We start from the raw sequence: 23,408 nt of genomic DNA, 5'->3' as shown, positions 1-23,408 counted from the left end.
AGAATAAGCAAATGTCGTAGATAAGTGATTGACGTAACCGGACTGCATCTGCTCTCTTTGGGGGAGTTAGGGGGTCCAGTGTTTTGGCGAGTTCGGTGCTTCTGGACGTGCTAGGACGATGAAAATTGGTAAGCGTGTCAGGGACCTGCACAAATTGACTTGATAGTGTTGTTTTCCTTGATTGGACCATCTAGGGGCTAAAGGGAGAGGAAACCTTAGAAAAACTTAGGTATTTTTAACTTACGAGTGGGTGATAGGATCTAAATGAATTTTGATATTTAGAAGGACCTGGTGTCTCAGAGCTCTTATTTTAAATCCCGACCGGCATTAAGCCTCTGATTTTCCTTTCAAATCAATTTACTGGTTCTTAGAATTTTGCTAGAGCTCATGCCATATGAGCTCTTGGCTCTTCCAACCTCGTCACAAGTGCCATATGAGCTCTTACCTCTTGTTTAAGACGTAGTCTCAAAATACTATTTGAAAATCTACAGGTTGTAATATCCTAATACAGAAATAAAACAACACTCAATATGGTACGTTTGCAAGGCATTCAGAAAGAACACGAGTCCGAAAAAGGCAAGTGTTGACTATTCTTATTTACCTCAAGAGTTGAAGAGCTGTGAGATTACTTACCGTCCGGATATGAAACAGGTGTCTCTTCTTCAATCGGATTGCCGTTATTGCGGCTTGATGTGACACAATCAACAAAAGTCACACGATTGTCATAGCTTCTAATCCTACCAGAAACTGAATCCGGAACTTCTGACAGATTTGAAACTTCTTCATCTGATAAAACTAACACTTCCTCTTCTTCTGGTATCAGCATTATATTGTCAGCTTTATTCTAAGTAGAAATATCAGTGTGTTATTTGGCTTAATTCAAGTACTTACCAGCGTATACTGGGACTCAAATTGACCCTTTTTCAACTATCAGATCCCCTCCACCCCAAAGATCCCTACTGGTGTAGATGCTTATGCATATAGTCGGAAAGGCTTATGCAATAAAAAAAAAAAAAAAAAATTGATCACACAATTTTCCGGTTCTTCATTTACAGTTCTTGGAACCCGTTTTGGGGTCAACTAATGACAAAAAATCAACTAAATAGAATTCCATGCCACAAATAAGCTGCTCAAGGTTTCAACATCACCAACCGGTGGCCAAGTAGCCCCTTTCCGATTTTTAACTATGCCACGATTAATACGACCCAAACATAATATATTTCACTAGCTGGGGCGCCAGGCCCCAGCACGGCACGCGGCAGGCTTTTATATATGGATTCTCATTGTCCCTTGTGTTCTATTGCAAAAGTTTTGGTTTTCATTTTTAAGGTTTATGAATTCTTGTAATCACTTTTTTTTTATTTTAATTTTTTAGTTTTTTTTTTAGTTTTTTAGATTTTTTTTTTACTTTTTTTTTATTTTATTTTTCTTCTTTACATTTTAGTTTTTTTTTTTGCGGAACGTGCCCCAGCAACACGTGTGCAAGGTACTAATTTTAACTGCGTAAAACTTACGGATATGCAACTGGTAATTCCTCTAATATACTCTAGTAATTCCTCGACACGCATTCTTTTTTTTATTTTCTCTTTCAGCCGCAAGCCAGGTTTCGCGTTGTTCTTATAATACATTGACATACTTTCTTTTGGTAATTTCTCTCTGAGTCGCAAGCCTACCCCCCCCCCTAAGCAACAAGTTTGCAAGGTACTAATTTTTAACTGCGTAAATCTTGTGAATATACAACATTCTTCGCAGTCCCATCGTCTGTGCATATAAATAGATTGTCCGGTTTACCGACTCTGGAACACGCAACATATAATTGTTCATTGGAAAAACAATCCGTATTAAGATCTATACCGCATTTTTTTAATGATTGCCCTTGAGCTTTGTTACTGGTGATTGCAATTGCTAATTGAATTGGGAATTGCAATCTTTTAAATTGAAAAGGCAGATCCGTTGGAATCAAGGGAATGCGAGGAATAAGTACAGCCTCACCCTCGGAAGGCCCTGTCAAGATTGTTGCCCCTATTACTTGCAAAGCCGCGAGCCTGGTTTCGCGTTTCTCTGGTGATTGCTCGACAAGCCATGTTTTTTACTATCTCTGTCAGCTGCAAGCCTGGTTTCGCGTTGCTCTGGTGGTTCCTCGACACACCTTCGTGACGTAAAGCCGCAAGCCTCGTTTCACGTTTCTCTGGTGATTCCTCAACACGCCTTCTTTTTTTACTATCTCTGTCAGCTGCAGGCCTGGTTTCGCGTCACTCTGGAGATTCCTCGACACGCCTTATTTTTTACTATCTCTGTCAGATGCAAGCCTAGTTTCGCGTTGCTCTGGTGGTTCCTCGACACAACTTTGTTGATGTAAAATGGGTATTCCTAATTTGGCCCTTTCTCTTTGAGCCGCTAGCCTGGTTTTGCGTTGCTCTGGTGTTTCCTCCTGGTATTCCCTTTTTGGTGACATTGTAGGATAATTTCTCTTTGACATTAGTGATACTTTCGCTTTAAGCCACAATTTAATGGTACTTTTTCTCTGGGCCGCAAATATATATATTGAATAAGATGTCATATTGAATATGACGTTATGTATTAAAATGAAAGCTTTCTTGACAACATATTGTGACAGACAACAGATAGACAACAGACAGTACATTTGTATATATGCTAGCTGTTGGTGAGGGCGCTTAGGGCCCCCAAAATATATATATATATATATATATATATATATATATATATATATACTAGCTGTTGGGGTGGCGCTTCGCACCCCCCAAACCCCCCCGCGCGCGTAAGTCGTTATGCGCCATATTAGTTACGCGCCTTGTAGTTGTGTCCCTGTGTCCCACCTGTGAATATGAATACATATATATATATATATATATATATATATATATATATATATATATATATATATATATATATATATATGTTTTTAACTACGTAAAACTTGCGAATATACAACATTCTTCGCTGTCCCATTGTCTGTACATATAAATACATTGTCAGGTTTACCGACTCTTGAACATGCAACATATAATTGTCCATGGGAAAAACAATCCGTATTCAGATCTATACCTCATTATTCTAATGATTGCCCTTGAGCTTTGTTGATGGTGATTGCTAATCAAACATTCCCTGTGTCCCCATCGTCATTTATATATCCCCCCTGTGCCCCCGGCGTCCCCGTTGTATTTGTGTCCCTGTGTCCCGGTCATTATTTATATTCCCTGTGTCCCGGTCGTCATTTGTGTCCCGGTGTCCCAGTCTGTAATTTCTCTTTGAGTGTCGCGGTCGTCATTTATATTCCCTGTGTCCTGGTGTCCCGGTCGTCATTTGTGTCCCGGTCTGTAATTTCTCTTTGAGTGTCCCGGTCGTCATTTATATTCCCTGTGTCCCGGTCGTCATTTGTGTCCCGGTGCTTTGTTGATGGTGATGGCTAATCGAACATTCCCTGTGTCCCGGTTGCTTTCTCTTTGAATGTCCAAGTCGTCATTTATATTCCCTATGTCCCGGTCGTCATTTGTGTCCCGATGTCCCGGTCTGTAATTTCGTCAGTCGACAAACATGACGTCAGTCGACCGACAAACAAACAAACAACTTATTTTTATATATTTAGATATAGATGTTCCGGTCGTCATTTGTGTCCCGGTGTCCCAGTCTGTAATCTCTTTGAGTGTCGCGGTCGTCAGTTATATTCTCTGTGTCCCGGTCGTAATTACATACCGGTGTCCATGTCTGTAATTTCTCTTTGAGTGTCCCGGTTGTCATTTATATTCCCTGTGTCCCGGTCCTCATTTGTGTCCCGGTGCTTTGTTGATGGTGATTGCTAATCGAACATTCCCTATGTCCCGGTCGCTATCTCTTTGAGTTACCGGGTCGTCATTTATATTCCCTATGTCCCGGTCGTCATTCTTGTCCCGATGTCCCGGTCTGTAATTTCGTCAATCGACAAACATGACGTCAGTCCATATAATTTTTTACCTTTCTTCTTTTTTCAGTTTTCTTTTTCTTCCTTATTTTTCAGCGTCCATATCGCCGAACCTTTGTTTTTTTAACTAAAATCTGGTAGGCATTGATGACCTTATCCAAGTCAAAATCCCAAACCCAATAATCATCGCTATCATTTTCAGTTTTGATATGCTTTGACTCTCGCTGTCCAGGTGGATTTTCATCTAACTGCGCGGTTTTGCGTTCTTTAGCCGCAAGCCTGTTTTCTTGCTGTTCTTGTGATTCCTCGGCACGCTTTCTTTTCTTATTTTCTCTATCAGCCGCAAGCCTGTTTTCTTGCTGTTCTTGTGATTCCTCGGCACACTTTCTTTTCTTGCTTTCTCTATTAGCCGCAAGTTTTTTGGCATAGACTCTTTGAGCAGCTTCCTCGGCTGTTGCCATTGTAAGTTCTTCAATCATTTTACAATTAAACATTTTTCCGTCCACGATCTTCTTACAATTAAAAATTTGTTATACTTTTAATGATTTATTAAAAATCTTAAATACTTTTAATGACGTCATCGTCAAAACAAACATGACGACAACTAACTTCATGACGACATGATGACATGACGTCACTCGAAAGATACACAGACAGACAACTTATTTATATATATAGAAATATATATATATATATATATATATACCGGTTGGCGAGAACCTCCAACCGGTACGACTCTAGTTCGTCATTGTAAAGGGACACGTTTGCATGGAACATAAATGGGAGACAGTAACAACGGCCATCCAAGGGGTAAAATTAACCTGGACAATCTGTCTTGGCTTTTTTCTACAATTGGCCATAACTTCCGTTGAAAAATCAACGGATCTATATATATATATATATATACTAGCTGTTGGGGTGGCGCTTCGCGCCACCCCAACACCTAGTTGGTGGGGGCGCTTCGCGCCCCCCCCAAGCCCCCCCGCGCGCGTAAGTCGTTACGCGCCATAATAGTTACGCGCCATTGTAGTTGTGTCCCTATGTCCCACCTGTGAATATAGATAGATATATATATATGGTTTTAACTACGTAAAACTTGCGAATATACAACATTCTTTGCTGTCCCATTGTCTTTGCATATAAATAGATTGTCAGGTTTACCGACTCTTGAACATGCAACATATAATGGTCCATGGGAAAACAATCTGTATTCAGATCTATACCTCATGATTCTAATGATTGCCCTTGAGCTTTGTTGATGGTGATTGCTAATCGACCATTCCCTGTCCCGGTGTCCCGGTCGTCATTTACATCCCCCTGTTTCCCCCGGTGTCCCCGTTGTAGTTGTGTCCCTGTGTCCCGGTCGTCATTTATATTCCCTGTGTCCCGGGTCCCGGTCGTCATTTGTATCCCGGTGTCCCGGTCTGTATATACATTCGTTTTTTAGTTTTGTTTTTCTCCTTTATTTTTTTCCTTTTTTTTTCTTTTTTAGCTTATTTAGATTTTTAGATTTTTTAGTTTTTTTATTAGTTTTTAGTTTTTTTTTTCTTTTTAGTTTTTTTGTCCCGGTCGTCATTTATATCCCCCTGTTTCCCCCGGTGTCCCCGTTGTAGTTGTGTCCCTGTGTCCCGGTCGTCATTTATATTCCCTGTGTCCCGGTCGTCATTTGTATCCCGGTGTACCGGTCTGTATATACATTCGTTTTTTAGTTTTGTTTTTCTCCTTTATTTTTTTCCTTTTTTTTTCTTTTTTAGTTCATTTAGATTTTTAGATTTTTTAGTTTTTTTTATTAGTTTTTAGTTTTTTTTTCTTTTTAGTTTTTTTGTAGTTTTTACCTTTTTTTTAGTTTTTTTAATTTTTTTTTTTACTTGTGTCCTGGTCGTCATTTATACTCCCTGTGTCCCGGTGCTTTGTTGATTGCTAATCGAACATTCCTTTTGTCCTGGTCGCTTTCTCTTTGAGTGTCGTCATTTATTTTTTTCTTTTTTAGTTCTTTTAGTTTTTACCTTTTTTAGTTTTTTTTTAGTTTTTTTAGTTTTTTACCTTTTTTTAGTTTTTTTAGTTTTTTTAGTTTTTTAGCTTTTTTATTTTTTTTATTAGTTTTTAGTTTTTTTGTAGTTTTTGCCTTTTTTTTAGTTTTTTAGCTTTTTTATTAGTTTTTAGTTTTTTTTTGTAGTTTTTGCCTTTTTTTAGTTTATTTAGTTTTTTAGCTTTTTTATTTTTTTTATTAGTTTTTAGTTTTTTTTGTAGTTTTTGCCTTTTTTTAGTTTTTTCAGTTTTGACGTCACCTGATCCAGTTTTTTCAGGTGACGTCACCTGATCCACGATCCACAGATCCACAGACAACTTATTTTTATATATATAGATAGTTTTTTTTTTTTTACTTATGTCCTGGTCGTCATTTATACTCCCTGTGTCCCGGTGCTTTGTTGATTGCTAATCGAACATTCCTTTTGTCCTGGTCGCTTTCTCTTTGAGTGTCGTCATTTATTAGTTTTTTCCTTTTTTTTTAGTTTTTTATTGGTTTTTACCTTTATTTTAGCTTATTTTTCAGTTTTTTTCCTTTTTTTTAGTTTTTTTTTATTTTTTTTAGTTTTTTACCTTTTTTTAGTTTTTTTAGTTTTTTTAGTTTTTGAGCTTTTTTACTTTTTTTATTAGTTTTTAGTTTTTTTTTGTAGTTTTTGCCTTTTTTTAGTTTTTTCAGTTTTTTTTTTAGTTTTTTATTGGTTTTTACCTTTATAGTTTTTTTAGTTTTTTAGCTTTTTTATTTTTTTTATTAGTTTTTAGTTTTTTTTGTAGTTTTTGCCTTTTTTTAGTTTTTTCAGTTTTGACGTCACCTAATCCAGTTTTTTCAGGTGACGTCACCTGACACATCCATCCATCCATCCACAGACAACTTATTTTTATATATATAGATATATATATATATATATATATATATATATATATATATATATATATATATATATATATATATATATATATATAAATATATAAATATATAAATATATATATATATATATATATATATATATATATATATATATATATATATATATATATATATATATATATATATATATATATATATAAATATATAAATATATATATATATATATATATATATATATATATATATATATATATATATATATATATATATATATATATATATCTATATATATATAAAAATAAGTTGTTTGTGTATTGACGTCATGTTTGTCCTTCATATATATATATATCTATATATATAAAAATAAGTTGTCTGTGGATGGATGGATGGATGGATGTGTCAGGTGACGTCACCTGAAAAAACTGGATCAGGTGACGTCAAAACTGAAAAAACTAAAAAAAGGCAAAAACTACAAAAAAAACTAAAAACTAATAAAAAAAATAAAAAAGCTAAAAAACTAAAAAAACTATAAAGGTAAAAACCAATAAAAAACTAAAAAAAAAACTGAAAAAACTAAAAAAGGCAAAAACTACAAAAAAAACTAAAAACTAATAAAAAAAGTAAAAAAGCTAAAAAACTAAAAAAACTAAAAAAAGGTAAAAAACTAAAAAAAATAAAAAATAAAAAAAACTAAAAAAAAGGAAAAAACTGAAAAATAAGCTAAAATAAAGGTAAAAACCAATAAAAAACTAAAAAAAAAAAGGAAAAAACTAATAAATGACGACACTCAAAGAGAAAAAAAAGGCAAAAACTACAAAAAAAACTAAAAACTAATAAAAAAATAAAAAAGCTAAAAAACTAAAAAAACTAAAAAAAGGCAAAAACTACAAAAAAAACTAAAAACTAATAAAAAAGCTAAAAAACTAAAAAAACTAAAAAAAAGGCAAAAACTACAAAAAAACTAAAAACTAATAAAAAAAATAAAAAAGCTAAAAAACTAAAAAAAACTAAAAAAACTAAAAAAAGGTAAAAAACTAAAAAAACTAAAAACAAAAAAAAACTAAAAAAGGTAAAAACTAAAAGAACTAAAAAAGAAAAAAATAAATGACGACACTCAAAGAGAAAGCGACCAGGACAAAAGGAATGTTCGATTAGCAATCAACAAAGCACCGGGACACAGGGAGTATAAATGACGACCCGGGGGAAACAGGGGGATATAAATGACGACCGGGACAAAAAAACTAAAAAGAAAAAAAAACTAAAAACTAATAAAAAAACTAAAAAATCTAAAAATCTAAATAAGCTAAAAAAGAAAAAAAAAGGAAAAAAATACAAATGACGACCGGGACACAGGGAATATAAATGACGACCGGGACACAGGGACACAACTACAACGGGGACACCGGGGGAAACAGGGGGATATAAATGACGACCGGGACAAAAAAACTAAAAAGAAAAAAAAACTAAAAACTAATAAAAAAACTAAAAAATCTAAATAAGCTAAAAAAGAAAAAAAAAGGAAAAAAATAAAGGAGAAAAACAAAACTAAAAAACGAATGTATATACAGACCGGGACACCGGGATACAAATGACGACCGGGACCCGGGACACAGGGAATATAAATGACGACCGGGACACAGGGACACAACTACAACGGGGACACCGGGGGAAACAGGGGGATGTAAATGACGACCGGGACACCGGGACAGGGAATGGTCGATTAGCAATCACCATCAACAAAGCTCAAGGGCAATCATTAGAATCATGAGGTATAGATCTGAATACAGATTGTTTTCCCATGGACCATTATATGTTGCATGTTCAAGAGTCGGTAAACCTGACAATCTATTTATATGCAAAGACAATGGGACAGCAAAGAATGTTGTATATTCGCAAGTTTTACGTAGTTAAAACCATATATATATATATCTATCTATATTCACAGGTGGGACATAGGGACACAACTACAATGGCGCGTAACTATTATGGCGCGTAACGACTTACGCGCGCGGGGGGGCTTGGGGGGGGCGCGAAGCGCCCCCACCAACTAGGTGTTGGGGTGGCGCGAAGCGCCACCCCAACAGCTAGTATATATATATATATATATATATATATATATATATATATATATATATATATATATATATATATATATACATATATATATATATATATATATCTATATATATATAAAAATAAGTTGTTTGTGTATTGACGTCATGTTTGTCCTCTGTCGACTGACGTCTTGTTTGCCGACTTACGTCATTATAAGGATTGAGCATTATGCCGTCATGAAGTTGTTTGTCGACTGACGTAATATTTGTCGGCTGACGAAATTACAGACTCGGACACCGGGACACAGGCAATATAAATGACGACCGGGACACTCAAAGAGAAATTACAGACTGGGACACCGGGACACAAATGACAACCGGGACACAAATGACGACCGGGACACCGGGACACAGGGAATATAAATGACGACCGGGACACTCAAAGAGAAATTACAGACTGGGACACCGGGACACAGGGAATATAAATGACGACCGGGACACAGGGACATAACTACAACGGGGACGCCGGGGCCACAGGGGGATATATAAATGACGACGGAGACACAGGGAATGTTCGATTAGCAATCATCATCAACAAAGCTCAAGGGCAATCATTAGAATAATGAGGTATAGATCTGAATACGGATTGTTTTTCCCATAGACAATTATATGTTGCATGCTCAAGAGTCGGTAAACCTGACAGTCTATTTATATGCACAGACAATGGGACAGTAAAGAATGTTGTATATTCGCAAGTTATACGTAGTTAAAAACAGTATATATATATATATATATATATATATATATATATATATATATATATATATATATATATATATATATATATATATATATATCTATATATATATATATATATATATATATATATATATATATATATATATATATATATATATATATATATATATCTATATATATATATATATATATATATATATATATATATATCTATATATCTATATATCTATATATATATATATATATATACATATATATATATATATACTAGCTGTTGGGGTGGCGCTTCGCGCCACCCCAACACCTAGTTGGTGGGGCCCTTCGCGCCCCCCCAAAGCCCCCCCCCCCGCGCGCGTAAGTCGTTACGCGCCATATTAGTTACGCGCCATTGTAGTTGTGTCCCTGTGTCCCACCTGTGAATAGGGATAGATATAAATATATGTTTTTAACTACGTAAAACATGCGAATATACAACATTCTTCGCTGTCCCATTGTCTGTTCATATAAATAGATTGTCAGGTTTACTGACTCTTGAACATCCAACATATAATTGTCCATGGGAAAAACAATCCGTATTCAGATCTATACCTCATTATTCTAATGATGTGTCCCTGTGTCCCGGTCGTCATTTATATTCCCTGTGTCCCGGTCGTCATTTGTGTCCCGGTGTCCCAGTTTGTAATTTCTCTTTGAGTGTCCCGGTCGTCATTTATATTCCCTGTGTCCCGGTGTCCCGGTCGTCATTTGTTTCCCGGTGTCCCGGTCTGTAATTTCTATTCGAACAATCCCTGTGTCCCGGTCGTCATTTATATATCCCGCCTGTGCCCCCGGCGTCCCCGTTGTAGTTGTGTCCCTGTGTTCCGGTCGTCATTTATATTCCCTGTGTCCCGGTCGTGATTTGTGTCCGGGTGTCCCAGTCTGTAATTTCTCTTTGAGGTTCCCGGTCGTCACTTATATTCCCTCTGTCTCGGTCGTCATTTGTGTCCCGGTCTGTAATTTCTCTTTGAGTGTTTTTCTTTTTATTTTTTTTTATTTTTTTACCTTTTTTCTTTTTTCAGTTTTCTTTTTCTTCTTTATTTTTCAGCGTCACTATGAAGTACATATCGACGAACCTTTGTTTTTTTAACTTAAATCTGGTAGGCATTGATGACCTTATCCAAGTCAAAATCCCAAACCCATTCATCATCGCTATCATTTTCAGTTTTGATATGTTTTGACTCTCGGTGTCCAGGTGGATTTTCATCTAACTGCGCGGTTTTGCGTTCTTTAGCCGCAAGCCTGTTTTCTTGCTGTTCTTGTGATTCCCCGGCACGCTTTCTTTTCTTACTTTCTCTATCAGCTGCAAGCCTGTTTTCTTGCTGTTCTTGTGATTCCTCGGAACGCTTTCTTTTCTTACTTTCTCTATCAGCAGCAAGTTTTTTGGCATAAACTCTTTGAGCAGCTTCCTCGGCTGTTGCCATTGTAGGTTCTTCAGTCATTTTACAATTAAACATTTTTCCGTGAACAAATGTCTTAAATATCTTGAATGACGTCACCGTCAAAGCAAAAATGACGACAACTAATTTCATGACGTCAGCCGACACAGAAACATGACGTCACCTGATCCACAGACAGACAGACAACTTATTTTTATATATATAGATATAAACGAAAAAAACAAAAAAAAGAAAAAACTAAAAAAGAAAAAAATTAAAAAAATGGAAAAGCTAAAAAAACAAAAAAGGAAAAACTAAAAAAGAAAAACTAAAAAAAGAAAAATTAAAATACCTAAATTAGGTAAAAAACTAAAAGAACTAAAAAGAAAAAAAATAAAAAAAAATAAAAAAGAAAAGACCTTTTTGATCGTTTTTGTAGCCAGAAATGTCAATATGTAAGATTTAAGGAAAAAACTATAAACCAGATTTCATGTTTGTACTGGGTTTTGCACCACAAGGTTGGTGTCGAAGATTGTGAAGGCGTTGTTGGTCTGACATAATATTTCTTTGTTTTTCACTTTATTTTTGAGACGTTCATATACTCGCTTTTTGCTATCGCTTGTAATTCTCGCTGCCGCTTATTTTTTAACCGCATATTACTTTGTTCTCTCAGTAGTATATCTTTCATCCACATATTTCTTTGTTCTTTACTTTCATTTTTATTTCATTCTACTCCTCGTTTGAGAAAATTGGTTTAAAGCCTTAATTTAGGGGAAAATCCATATGCGTGACGTCATAATTATGAGCACATTTCCAGAGCACGGCGCATGCAAAACCACAAAAGATGACAAATAACTCTGAACAGATAAAGAAACACACATGACATAAGAAATCGTTGCACAAGAAAATGTTGCACAACGACATTTGCGGTTAGAAGACAAAGCAAAATTACATGGAATGAAGGAACGTGTTAGCTTAACATGTGTGACTCTGTGAAGGAAAAGCAGGGAACAGGAATTGATGAGGGGATAGGCGCGCACAAGTTGCATTGGAGAGTTTTCTGTGTAGAATCTCTAACATTAGAGTTATATGAGGAACTAAAAATTTGCTAACAAGAATCCGTTTTTTTGTCCAAGGTGGAAGATACAGAAGAAATTTGCAAAATTTGAAATAATTTATCTGGATTCTTTTTAAATTACCTTTCTTAAGAAGGGGGAGAACACCTGAAGCATAAATGACAGAATGATCACAGAAAGTTGATTTTTTTTTTTAAAATGGGTATAACCTTCAAAAATGACATCAGTTTTACTTTAAGCTCAGACTGGTCAAGTTGAAATGGGTTATTTAATAGAGAGTTGGAATTTTATCATATGCTTCTGGAGAGGCATTAGGTTCTCTTAGGTGGTACTTATTTGAGGCTATTTTCCTCAGAAGGAAACAATCTTGTGTTCCTAGAAATACTTCCAAGAAGGAAACCCCCCAAAAAACTGAAAATAAACCTACTTCAAAACATTCAGTATCACCGTAATCTAGAGTGGAGGGAAGGGGGGGGGTACACAGAAGCTTATAGAAGCTGAAGGTGGGATACAAGGGGGTGCAATCAATCGGCATATGCGTCTTAGAAATATCATCCTTATCTATTGAATCAGACTTTAAACTTTTCCCAGCATCAATTACGTAAGAAAAAGATATGGACACCATATGGCGTTGCAAAAGGTTTGTGCTGCAGAGGGGGGTAAGAAGGCGATTTTACATAGAATGCACGGAATAGTTAATAAACAGGAAGGATAAATTGAACCCACGCCCGAATTTCTTAGTTACATAGAAAATGCTGATTTGCTACCCCATGACTGGAGGAACTAAAAAATGACTGGAGGAACGAAAAAGCTTGGTCTCCAAGTATATATATATATATATATATATATATATATATATATATATATATATATATATATATATATATGTATATATATATATATATATATATATATATATATATATGTATATATATATATATATATATATATATATATATATATATATATATATATATATATATATATATATATATATATATATATGTTTCGGCTTTGAAACATATATATATATATATATGTATATATATATATGTTTCGGCTTTGAGAGGCCTATATGTACTTCGAAATGTAATTTGTTCCTTTTAACGTGTGTCCGTTTAATATGATATCATGGGAAATACTGGTCTGAACAGATTTGGAGTGAACTTTCTAGTAGGGATTCATTTTACTAAGAACAAAGAACAAATAACACCGGATAAATCCGAGTAAAACGATAAGAACATCTTAGTATAACACGATTCTCTTACTTAATTACATGTCGTTGACCGGAAAAAGATTACTACTGAATTTAAGATACGCACCCACAGCTGGCCAGACAAATGGCCATCGTGGAAGTCGGAGCCCTTTAAGGATAATTACCTGCAGCTCCTGCAACTAGACTATCCACCATCCACCACAAAAATATTCGTAACGTTTTAATTAGGCTTTGCCGTTCAAGACAAAAAAAAAAAAAAAAAAATGACAGAAGTGACGCTTGATAAATAAAATATTTTGAATAGTAAAGTAATTTACAGGAGCTTAGAAACAGAGCCTAACCAGAAATGTATACAATAGAACTGGATTAAGAACAGAAACCATAAATAGCATTACAAATTCAGTCAAATTGAGACCTAAAACAAAATAGCAAAGCAAATTGAAACAAGCCAAAATCATGGGTTTACCTGTCTTTCCTCTTCGACGTCCAAAGATAATGGATCCCTTTCATCTTCCACTATCACGTTACTGAAATCTGACGAAGCTATTGTAGTGGCATCAAGATTTAAAACTGTTCGCTCTGTATCGGGCACCTTATCGTTACACAATGGAGGGTCGGCTGAATTATTCGATATACTGTGCTCGGATTCAAATAAACCTACTACACGAAATCTTTTACCAGTGTCTACAACAGGTTTCAACAGATCATGATCCACTTCAATTTCGCCACAGTAAATAAAATTAATCAAAGCCGAAAATACAGAATAACTGACATTATCTAACACAACAACAGGGTTCACTTCTGTTAATCTAACGAGAATCTGTCGGAAGTAGGGACTAGCTGCCGATATGACAATCTTGTGACACTTGATAAAATTGTCTTCGACGAAAAAAGACATGTCAGTGAGTTCCTGGGAAGCGTAAATTTCACTAAATGTATTTTGGAAGACGGTATTAAATTTATTCCATCTCAGAGAATACCCTCGCAACGAATACCCTTGGTCCATAGCTATAGAGCCATCAGAGTTTGGATCCAGCCCAGTTGTAGCCTAAAAATATAAAAACAATTAAAACAACATGAATGGTTCAAAGATATGCTGGTCATACAAATGAATAAAACGATTATTTTTGAACGCTGGAATCAGATAAGCTACAATTTTTGCTCGACGATCATTTCATTCACAAGGCTTCGTATCTCACGCCACTAATGTTTCCGTATAACTGGATTTAATTTAATAGTCCAGATTTCCTTCCGTTATCGAAATTAAAGATCTACAAGTATTACTTATGCCACCATTACTGCTACTATGGCTACTGCGCCTATTTGCGACTGTAACTGCTTGCGACTGCGACTCCAACTACTTGTAACTGCGACTGTGACTACTTAGAACTACGATTGCAAGTATACACGACTTTGACCGCAAAAAAACTACTTGCGCCTAAAACTGTTTGTGACTGGGGATAGAGCCACTTGACTGCGACAGGAAGGACTCGACACCGTTATTATGACTAATGGCGATTATGACTAATTTTGACTGTTACTGCGACTACTTGGAACTGCAATTGTGGCTACATGTGACCGTGACTAGTCGCAAAACCACTAACGACTGCTACTATTGATACTATTATTACTACTATTACTACTTATACTAGAAATTTAAGCATGTCAGGGTTTAAGAGTTTAAGTATACCAGGGTTGTCAAAAGTGCACAGATGGAATATCTCAGGAATGGAATAGATCATTAAGCTGAAATTTACATAGAAAGTTGACGAGGAAGTAAAACAAAATTAGAATAAACTATGTAAATCAATTCAAAAGAGTGTCTACGGAATATCCCAAAAAATCTAAAGGTATTACGTTGGACCTTCGTGTATTCAGGGTATGGCCTTCATTGACTACAAAATTCATTTCAAAAGTTTTCCCATTTATCAAACCCAAGCGACATTCCAAAAATGAGCTTTGATAACAAAACATACATCAAAAGATTTAAATTTTCAAAATATATTCAAATATATATCTATATATATAAAAATAAGTTGTCTGTCTGTGGATGTGTGGATGGATGTGTGGATGGATGTGTCAGGTGACGTCACCTGAAAAAACTGGATTAGGTGACGTCAAAACTGAAAAAACTAAAAAAAGGCAAAAACTACAAAAAAAACTAAAAACTAATAAAAAAAATAAAAAAGCTAAAAAACTAAAAAAACTATAAAGGTAAAAACCAATAAAAAAATAAAAAAAAAACTGAAAAAACTAAAAAAAGGCAAAAACTACAAAAAAAAACTAAAAACTAATAAAAAAAGTAAAAAAGCTAAAAATCTAAAAAAACTAAAAAAACTAAAAAAAGGTAAAAAACTAAAAAAAATAAAAAATAAAAAAAAACTAAAAAAAAGGAAAAAACTGAAAAATAAGCTAAAATAAAGGTAAAAACCAATAAAAAACTAAAAAAAAAAAGGAAAAAACTAATAAATGACGACACTCAAAGAGAAAGCGACCAGGACAAAAAACTAAAAAAAAAGGCAAAAACTACAAAAAAACTAAAAACTAATAAAAAAAATAAAAAAGCTAAAAAACTAAAAAAACTAAAAAAAGGTAAAAAACTAAAAAAACTAAAAACTAAAAAAAAACTAAAAAAGGTAAAAACTAAAAGAACTAAAAAAGAAAAAAATAAATGACGACACTCAAAGAGAAAGCGACCAGGACAAAAGGAATGTTCGATTAGCAATCAACAAAGCACCGGGACACAGGGAGTATAAATGACGACCAGGACACAAGTAAAAAAAAAAATTAACAAAACTAAAAAGAAGGTAAAAACTACAAAAAAACTAAAAAGAAAAAAAAACTAAAAACTAATAAAAAAACTAAAAAATCTAAAAATCTAAATAAACTAAAAAAGAAAAAAAAAGGAAAAAAATAAAGGAGAAAAACAAAACTAAAAAACGAATGTATATACAGACCGGTACACCGGGATACAAATGACGACCGGGACACAGGGAATATAAATAACGACCGGGACACAGGGACACAACTACAACGGGGACACCGGGGGAAACAGGGGGATATAAATGACGACCGGGACAAAAAAACTAAAAAGAAATAAAAACTAAAAACTAATAAAAAAAACTAAAAAATCTAAAAATCTAAATAAGCTAAAAAAGAAAAAAAAAGGAAAAAAATAAAGGAGAAAAACAAAACTAAAAAACGAATGTATATACAGACCGGGACACCGGGATACAAATGATGACCGGGACCCGGGACACAGGGAATATAAATGACGACCGGGACACAGGGACACAACTACAACGGGGACACCGGGGGAAACAGGGGGATAACCTGACAATCTATTTATATGCAAAGACAATGGGACAGCAAAGAATGTTGTATATTCGCAAGTTTTACGTAGTTAAAACCATATATATATATATATATCTATATTCACAGGTGGGACATAGGGACACAACTACAATGGCGCGTAACTATTATGGCGCGTAACGACTTACGCGCGCGGGGGGGCTTGGGGGGGGCGCGAAGCGCCCCCACCAACTAGGTGTTGGGGTGGCGCGAAGCGCCACCCCAACAGCTAGTATATATATATATATATATATATATATATATATATATATATATATATATATATATTCAAAATATATAGATAAAATTTAAAGTTTAATACGACCCATTAAGAGCTACAAGCTTAAGCAACTTTGATTAATTTGCGAAAAAGGTAGGAAACAGCCCGAAGAATTCAAGGAATCTTAATAAAATCACACAAACAGATTCAAGCTATCAGAGAATGTAAGAATTTATAATTTTTTACCCACAAGAAGGATGTGTTTTTCTTCTTCTAGGAATGATCATATCAAACCAATGATCCTAGATGATCGAAAGAAGGCTCATTTGAACGAAAAATAAAAGTCATAGCGCCAATTTCAAGAGTCAAAAGTGACTGGAGGGCAGACAACCCCTTCCCCCACCCGCTCTTTACTTCCACAAAGACATCTACTAAAACTTTGGCGTTAAAAGTTGGTCCAGCATAGTTGAAAGGTCCATTAACCATGTCTCAGGGGATGAAAAGACCCCCAACAGTCGCTAGTGAAAGGGCTTTAAGCAATAAAATTTGCCCTTTTTTACGCAGCATTTGTTGTTAGGAAGTATACAGACGTTCTTCAGGAAAGGAATTCCCACGGGGAGAATTTTCCTTCGGGAGGTACGTTAACGGAGATTAATTTTCCAAGCGAAATTTTACAAGGGGGGAATTCACCAGAATTACTTTACTTTTTCTCTTTTTGTTTAACTTTCCGTTTGGCAGCTCAATTTTACATGTGGATGTATTCCAGAGAAATTTCCGGGAAGATGGACTTATCTGGGAGTTTTTCCGTGGGAGTTAGGGAAGTATGGGGGGATTTTTCGAGGGAAAAATCCTGCATGGGGTAATTTTAAGCGGAAGAAGCTTTCTATTGGCACAGATGGGAGAAGGGATTCGCACGAAAAATTTCACAAGGCGGGGAGATTTCCGGCACGATTTGAAAAACGATAAAAAATTAAGTTTTTTTTATATAAAGTATGCAAAGGACGATTTTTCAGGCAGAATCGTCCGCAAGAAATATTAGGAGGGAATTTACAGCAAGAACAAAACAGTCCGGGGAGGGGTGGATATGAACACAGGAGGAAATTTCCGAAGAGAAATCTTTCGTGGGGGGATTTTCCATTTAGGAGCAGGCGGATTTCCCGGCATGATTTGAAAAACGATTAGAAATTAAATACAAAACATTTTTTTCCAACCGAAAGTAAGGAGCAGCATTAAACTTTTAAAAAAAGCATAAATTATTTCATATATAATTATTTCATATAAAATTTCATGTTTCATATATATAACTTTTTTCCAATTCTTTAAGTATCACTCCTGAAACGCAAGAGTCGTTTAGTTAGAATAAGAGACTTCTTAAAAATACTTTAACGTGAAGAACGAGGGATTGGGGAGAGGCCAGCCCCCTCATGTACGAAATAATCTCCGTTCCTTTGGAGTTTTAATGTTGCTTCTTACTTTCTGTTGAAAAACTTTTTTTGTTTTTTTGTTTTTACTAAATGAATCCAAAATTATCATGACGATCAAATTATCAATTAGCTTCTGCTCGTCTTGAGCGGCTTGGTCATTTATTATAATTTCAGTAATTTTACGTTACAAACTTACTGTAATTTCTGACGAAAATTACAATAACCTTAAGAGAATTTTTTTTTAAATAGTTGGTTTTACTAATATGCTTTCTACCACATAAAAAAGAAAATAATTCGGTTTGTCAAACATCCTTCGGTTTGAGAATAACATTTATATTTATTTACACATTATTTTTCCCCTTTAAAGAAGATAGAGGCTAATATAGAGCATAATATTTCCTGTGCTTCCATTTCTTTTATCATATATTGCTAAACAAACTCAAACTTACCAAAGCAGGAGTTAGGCCAGAAACAGTTCTTTTTTCTTGTGCCTTTTTGTCTTTCTCTTCGTCTTTTTCTCTGTCACGTCCAGGACAACAAGATATCTTGATTTGGGTAGAAAAACGAGCGATTTCAACATTGCTGAAAAAAGAATACTAAAAATCGTAATAACTCATTTGGTCGTATGTGTACTCCAAGCAAGTTCACTATTCCACGTTAAGCTGGCAAAAACAAACTAAAATTAGATTTGCGTTACCAGGGTAAAGCCAAAGTACTTCAGCCACCATTGGTTAACATTGTTGACACAAGAGTAGCAGTAGCAACAACTCAGTCATGTTTTACTGCCTCCGCTTAAAGGCTGGTGTGCCAACTCCTTCAGAAACCCCTATGTATTTGATGGTGAAAAAAGAACGGTTATAATTCTATTACCAAAATTGTCGTAGAAACACATTACCGTATAACCGCGCAACTAAGTCCTTGAACTAAACTATTATTTATCATCACCGCGTCACGAATTGTACGGAAACCTATTTTCTACCCAAAAATAAACCAAGTACCAATTAAAGCTAAATCATTTAGTACAAGTACTTGACTTCGCTCCCTGAAGATGAAGATGGTCCATTATATTTTATTACAAATAATTTTCTACGATAGCAAACACACGTTTGTTTACCCAAAAATGCACACTATAAAGCAATAATAGACGCTTAGAACAAGTATTAGTCCTTTACTCCTGAGAAGGAGCATACTTTACGACTCTGGCGTTCAAGTAACTTTCCTTAACATAAAAAATTCCATTAATTATCAAACTTTGAAGCAATAGGTATCGACACTTTAGTTTTCCAGGGTTTAGAGGGAAAAGTCTGAGAAGGCCGTGGGAGAGGTGGATGGTCTAAGTTGGGCATCATTGCCAACAAGGTACTAAATGCCTTCTTTTTGAAGAAACAGTTTGAACGGAGAAAAAGAAGGTTTTGGGGAGGCCACAGGCCTATTTTATGCTTCCAATCATTCAGATTGACCGTCAATAAACGCTTCCGATTTAGATAAGCCACAAGTCTTTCTGCTAAAAAAAATCCGAAGTGGCGGAGGACTAAGTGCTGCTTGGAGTTAGCTAATGCAAACAGTAAATCAGGACTCATCCTATGATTAAATTAATTTAAAATTTCGCTTGTTTTTTTAACCAAATCAGAACTTAGCTCGTTTTTGCACATAGAGCTATTGTCCGATGTGTGTTTCAACAGTAAAGTTTTTAAAAATCAGGCCAGGGAACCTTCGCAAGTCTAACACTTCCACGTTTTACTCTATTCGATTAGAAACTCATGCCTGCCTACTATTATATAGCTTTCCAGTCCAAAGCAAAAACATGGATCGAAGAGACAAAAGCTTGATGAAACAGCTATAATTTTTTTTTCTTAGATAGGTAATGAAGTTCCGTTTCAGCTCTCACATCGTAGGCTTTTGTAAAACAACAAGCAAAATCAAATCATGGTTTTGATATCGGTTGTATGGTTACGCTCAAGATTTAACTGCAAATTGTTGAGAATATATTCAAGGTTTTGCTAAGATTTATTAAATCGAATCCTCGAAGGAGTCACGATACGAACTTGGAGTGTGCCAGGAGAAAGAGTGAGGTCGAAATAGTACTTCGCGATATCTCACAAAAAATCACAAAAAGCAACATCTTTAAGGTTATGTTGGTAACCGTTGGTAAGGTTACTAACGTTCATTATAATATAAAATATAAGCTGCAAAAATTGATAGAAGTGTGAAGTCTGCAATATCGAACCAAGTGCATGTTTCTTGGGATGGTGTCCGAGAGTTTCCCCCTGTGCAATCCACTTGGTTCGGACAAAATTGAATGAATTATTTTTTGGAGGGGCCTTGGGTACCCTCCGAGACGCTTGATCGTGAGAAGAAAGGCTAAAACCGGGACCTGTTGATCAAAACAAGAGCCAAGAGCTCATATGGCACTTGTGACGAGACTGGAACCTAAAATTAGACTTGATACTAGAGTTATCGATTTCATCGTCCTAGCACGTCAAGAAGCACCGAACTCGCCAAAGCACCAGAAATACCTCCAGCTCCCACAAAGAGATCGGATCCGGTCCGCTTATGTCAATCACGTCTCTATAGCTTGTAAATATTCTCAAACTCACCTAAGTACTAAAAATCCCCCAACTCCCCCAAAGAGAGCGAATTCAGCCCGGTTATATCAATCACGTATCTAGAACTTGTGTTTATTCTTCAAATCAAGTTTAATCCCGAACTCTCCACTCCAAGAGTTTTCCAATATTTTTATTTCCAAGATTTCCATTTCACCCATCCACCGACCTATGTCCCAAATTGAAAATGGAGCATCTGATACATCAGATCTTTCTATATATCAAGTTTCATTAAGATCCGATCACCAATTCGTACGATAAACATACCTCCCTATTCACGATTTCCCCTTCCTCCAGACCCCCCTCTGATGATTGAATAAAGGAAACGACTATTATCAAGTCAATTTGTGAAGGTCCCAAACATATCTACCAATTTTCATCGTCCTAGTACGTCCAGAAGCACCAAACCCGCCAAAGCACTGGAAATCCCCCCTCCAACTCCTCAAAGAGAGCAGATCCGGTCCAGTTATGGCAATTACGTGTCTAGGACTTGTGCTTACTCTTCTCACAAAGTTCCATCCCGATCTCTCCACTCTAAGCGTTTTCCAAGATTTCCGGTTTCCCCCTCCAACCCCCCCCCCCCCCTCCATGTCACCAGATCCAATCAGGATTTAAAATAAGAGCTCTGAGGTCCTTTTAAATATCAAATTTCATTAAGATCCGATCAACCGTTCTTAACTTAAAAATACCTTATTTTTCTAATTTTTCTGAATTAGCCAAATTACCCCACCCCCCAACTCCCCCAAAGAGAGCGGATCCGGTCCGGTTTTGTCAATCACGTATCTAGGACTTGTACTTATTCTTCCCACTAAGTTTCATCCCGCTCCAAGCATTTTCAAGATTTCCGGTTTCTCCCTCCAACTTCCCCAATGTCACCGGATCAGGTCAGGATTTAAAATAAGAGCTCTGACACAGGTGGTCCTACTAAACATCAAATTTCATTAAGACCCTATCCCCGTTCGTAAGTTAAAAATACCATATTTTTTCTAATTTTTCCGAATTACCCCCCCCCCACCTTCTCCTAGCTCCCTCATAGAGAGCGGATCCGATCCGGTGATGTCAATCACGTATCAAGGACTTGTGCTTATTCTTCCCACCAAGTTTAATCCCGATCTCTCCACTCTAAGCGTTGTCCAAGATTTCCGGTTTCTCCCTCCAACTTCCCCCAATGTCACCGGATCCGGCCGGGATTTAAAATAAGAGCTCTAAAACACGAGGTCCTTCTAAATATCAAATTTCATTAAGACCCTATCCCCGTTCGTAAGTTAAAAATACCTTATTTTTTCTAATTTTTCCGAATTACCACCCCCCCCTCCTTCCGATTCCCCCATAGAGAGCGGATCCGTTCCGGTCATGTTAATAACTTATCTAGGACTTATGCGTGTTCTTCCTACTAAGTGTCATCCCGATCTCACAACTTTACCCGATTTCGTCGGATCCAGTTGGAAGAGCTCTGAGACTCGAGGCCCTTCTAAAAAACAAATGTCATTAAGATCTGATGACCAGTACGTTAGTTAAAAATACCTTATTTTTCTAATTTTTCCGAATTAACCGAATTACACCCCCCTCCCCCCAACTTCCACAAAAAGAAAACGGACTCTATCCGGCTATGTGAATCAGGTATCTAGAGCACGTGCTTATTCTTCCCACCAAGTTTCATCCCGATCTCAATACTTTAAGCGTTTTCCAAGATTTTAAATTTCTCTCTCCAACTCCCCCCAACGTGACCGGTTCCGTTCGGGATTTAAAATAAGAGTTCTGAGACATGAGGTCTTTCTAAATATCAAATTTCATTTAGATCCGATTACCCGTTCGTAAGTTAAAAATACCTCAATTTTTCTAATTTTTCCGAATTAACCCCTCAAATCCCCCAGACAGCGGATCCCGTCCGGTTATGTCAATCACGTATCTCGGACTTTTGCTTATTCTTCCCACCAAGTTTCATCCCGATATCTTCACTCTAAGCGTTTTCCAAGATTTCCCGTTTCCCCTTCCAACTCCCCCCAATATCACAAGATACTGTCGGGATTTAAAATAAGAGCTGTAGGACATGAGGTCCTTCTAAACATCAAATTTCATGATCACCCCTTCGTAAGCTGAAAATACCTCATTTTTTCAGATTTATCCGAATTACCAAATTATCCCCCCCCCAACCAACTCCCCCAAAGAGAGCGGATCCGGTCAGGTTATGTCAATCACGTATCTAGGACTTGTGTTTATTCTTCCCACCAAGTTTCAACCCCTATCTTTCCACTCTAAACATTTTCCGAAATTTCTGGTTCCCCCTCCAACTCCGATCATCCGTTCGTAAGTTAAAAATATCTCATTTTTTCTATTTTTTTTTAATTACTCCCCCCCCCCAACTCTCCCAAAAGGGAGCAGATCCGTTCCGGTTATTTCAATGACGTATCTAAGACTTGTGCTTATTCTTCCCATCAAGTTTCATCCCGATCTCTCCACTCTTAAGCGTTTTCCAAG

General features: G+C 35.8%; 1 protein-coding gene across 1 annotated transcript in view; it reads right to left on the bottom strand.

Annotated features, from left to right (window-relative positions):
• Positions 1 to 23,408, bottom strand: part of LOC136030598 (uncharacterized) — a 118,187-nt gene that overhangs the window by 28,936 nt on the left and 65,843 nt on the right. Inside the window, exons 6-8 of the mRNA XM_065709669.1 lie at positions 18,777 to 18,909; positions 13,799 to 14,380; positions 634 to 844 (exon numbers count right to left, since the gene is read on the bottom strand). Coding sequence (XP_065565741.1) covers positions 634 to 844; positions 13,799 to 14,380; positions 18,777 to 18,909 — 926 coding nt within the window. The remainder of the gene's footprint in view (positions 1 to 633; positions 845 to 13,798; positions 14,381 to 18,776; positions 18,910 to 23,408) is intronic.

This window comes from Artemia franciscana, chromosome 1 (assembly GCF_032884065.1).
Source record: "Artemia franciscana chromosome 1, ASM3288406v1, whole genome shotgun sequence".
Classification (NCBI taxonomy): Eukaryota; Metazoa; Arthropoda; class Branchiopoda; order Anostraca; family Artemiidae; genus Artemia; species Artemia franciscana.
This window is presented reverse-complemented; position numbering and strand designations above follow the sequence as displayed.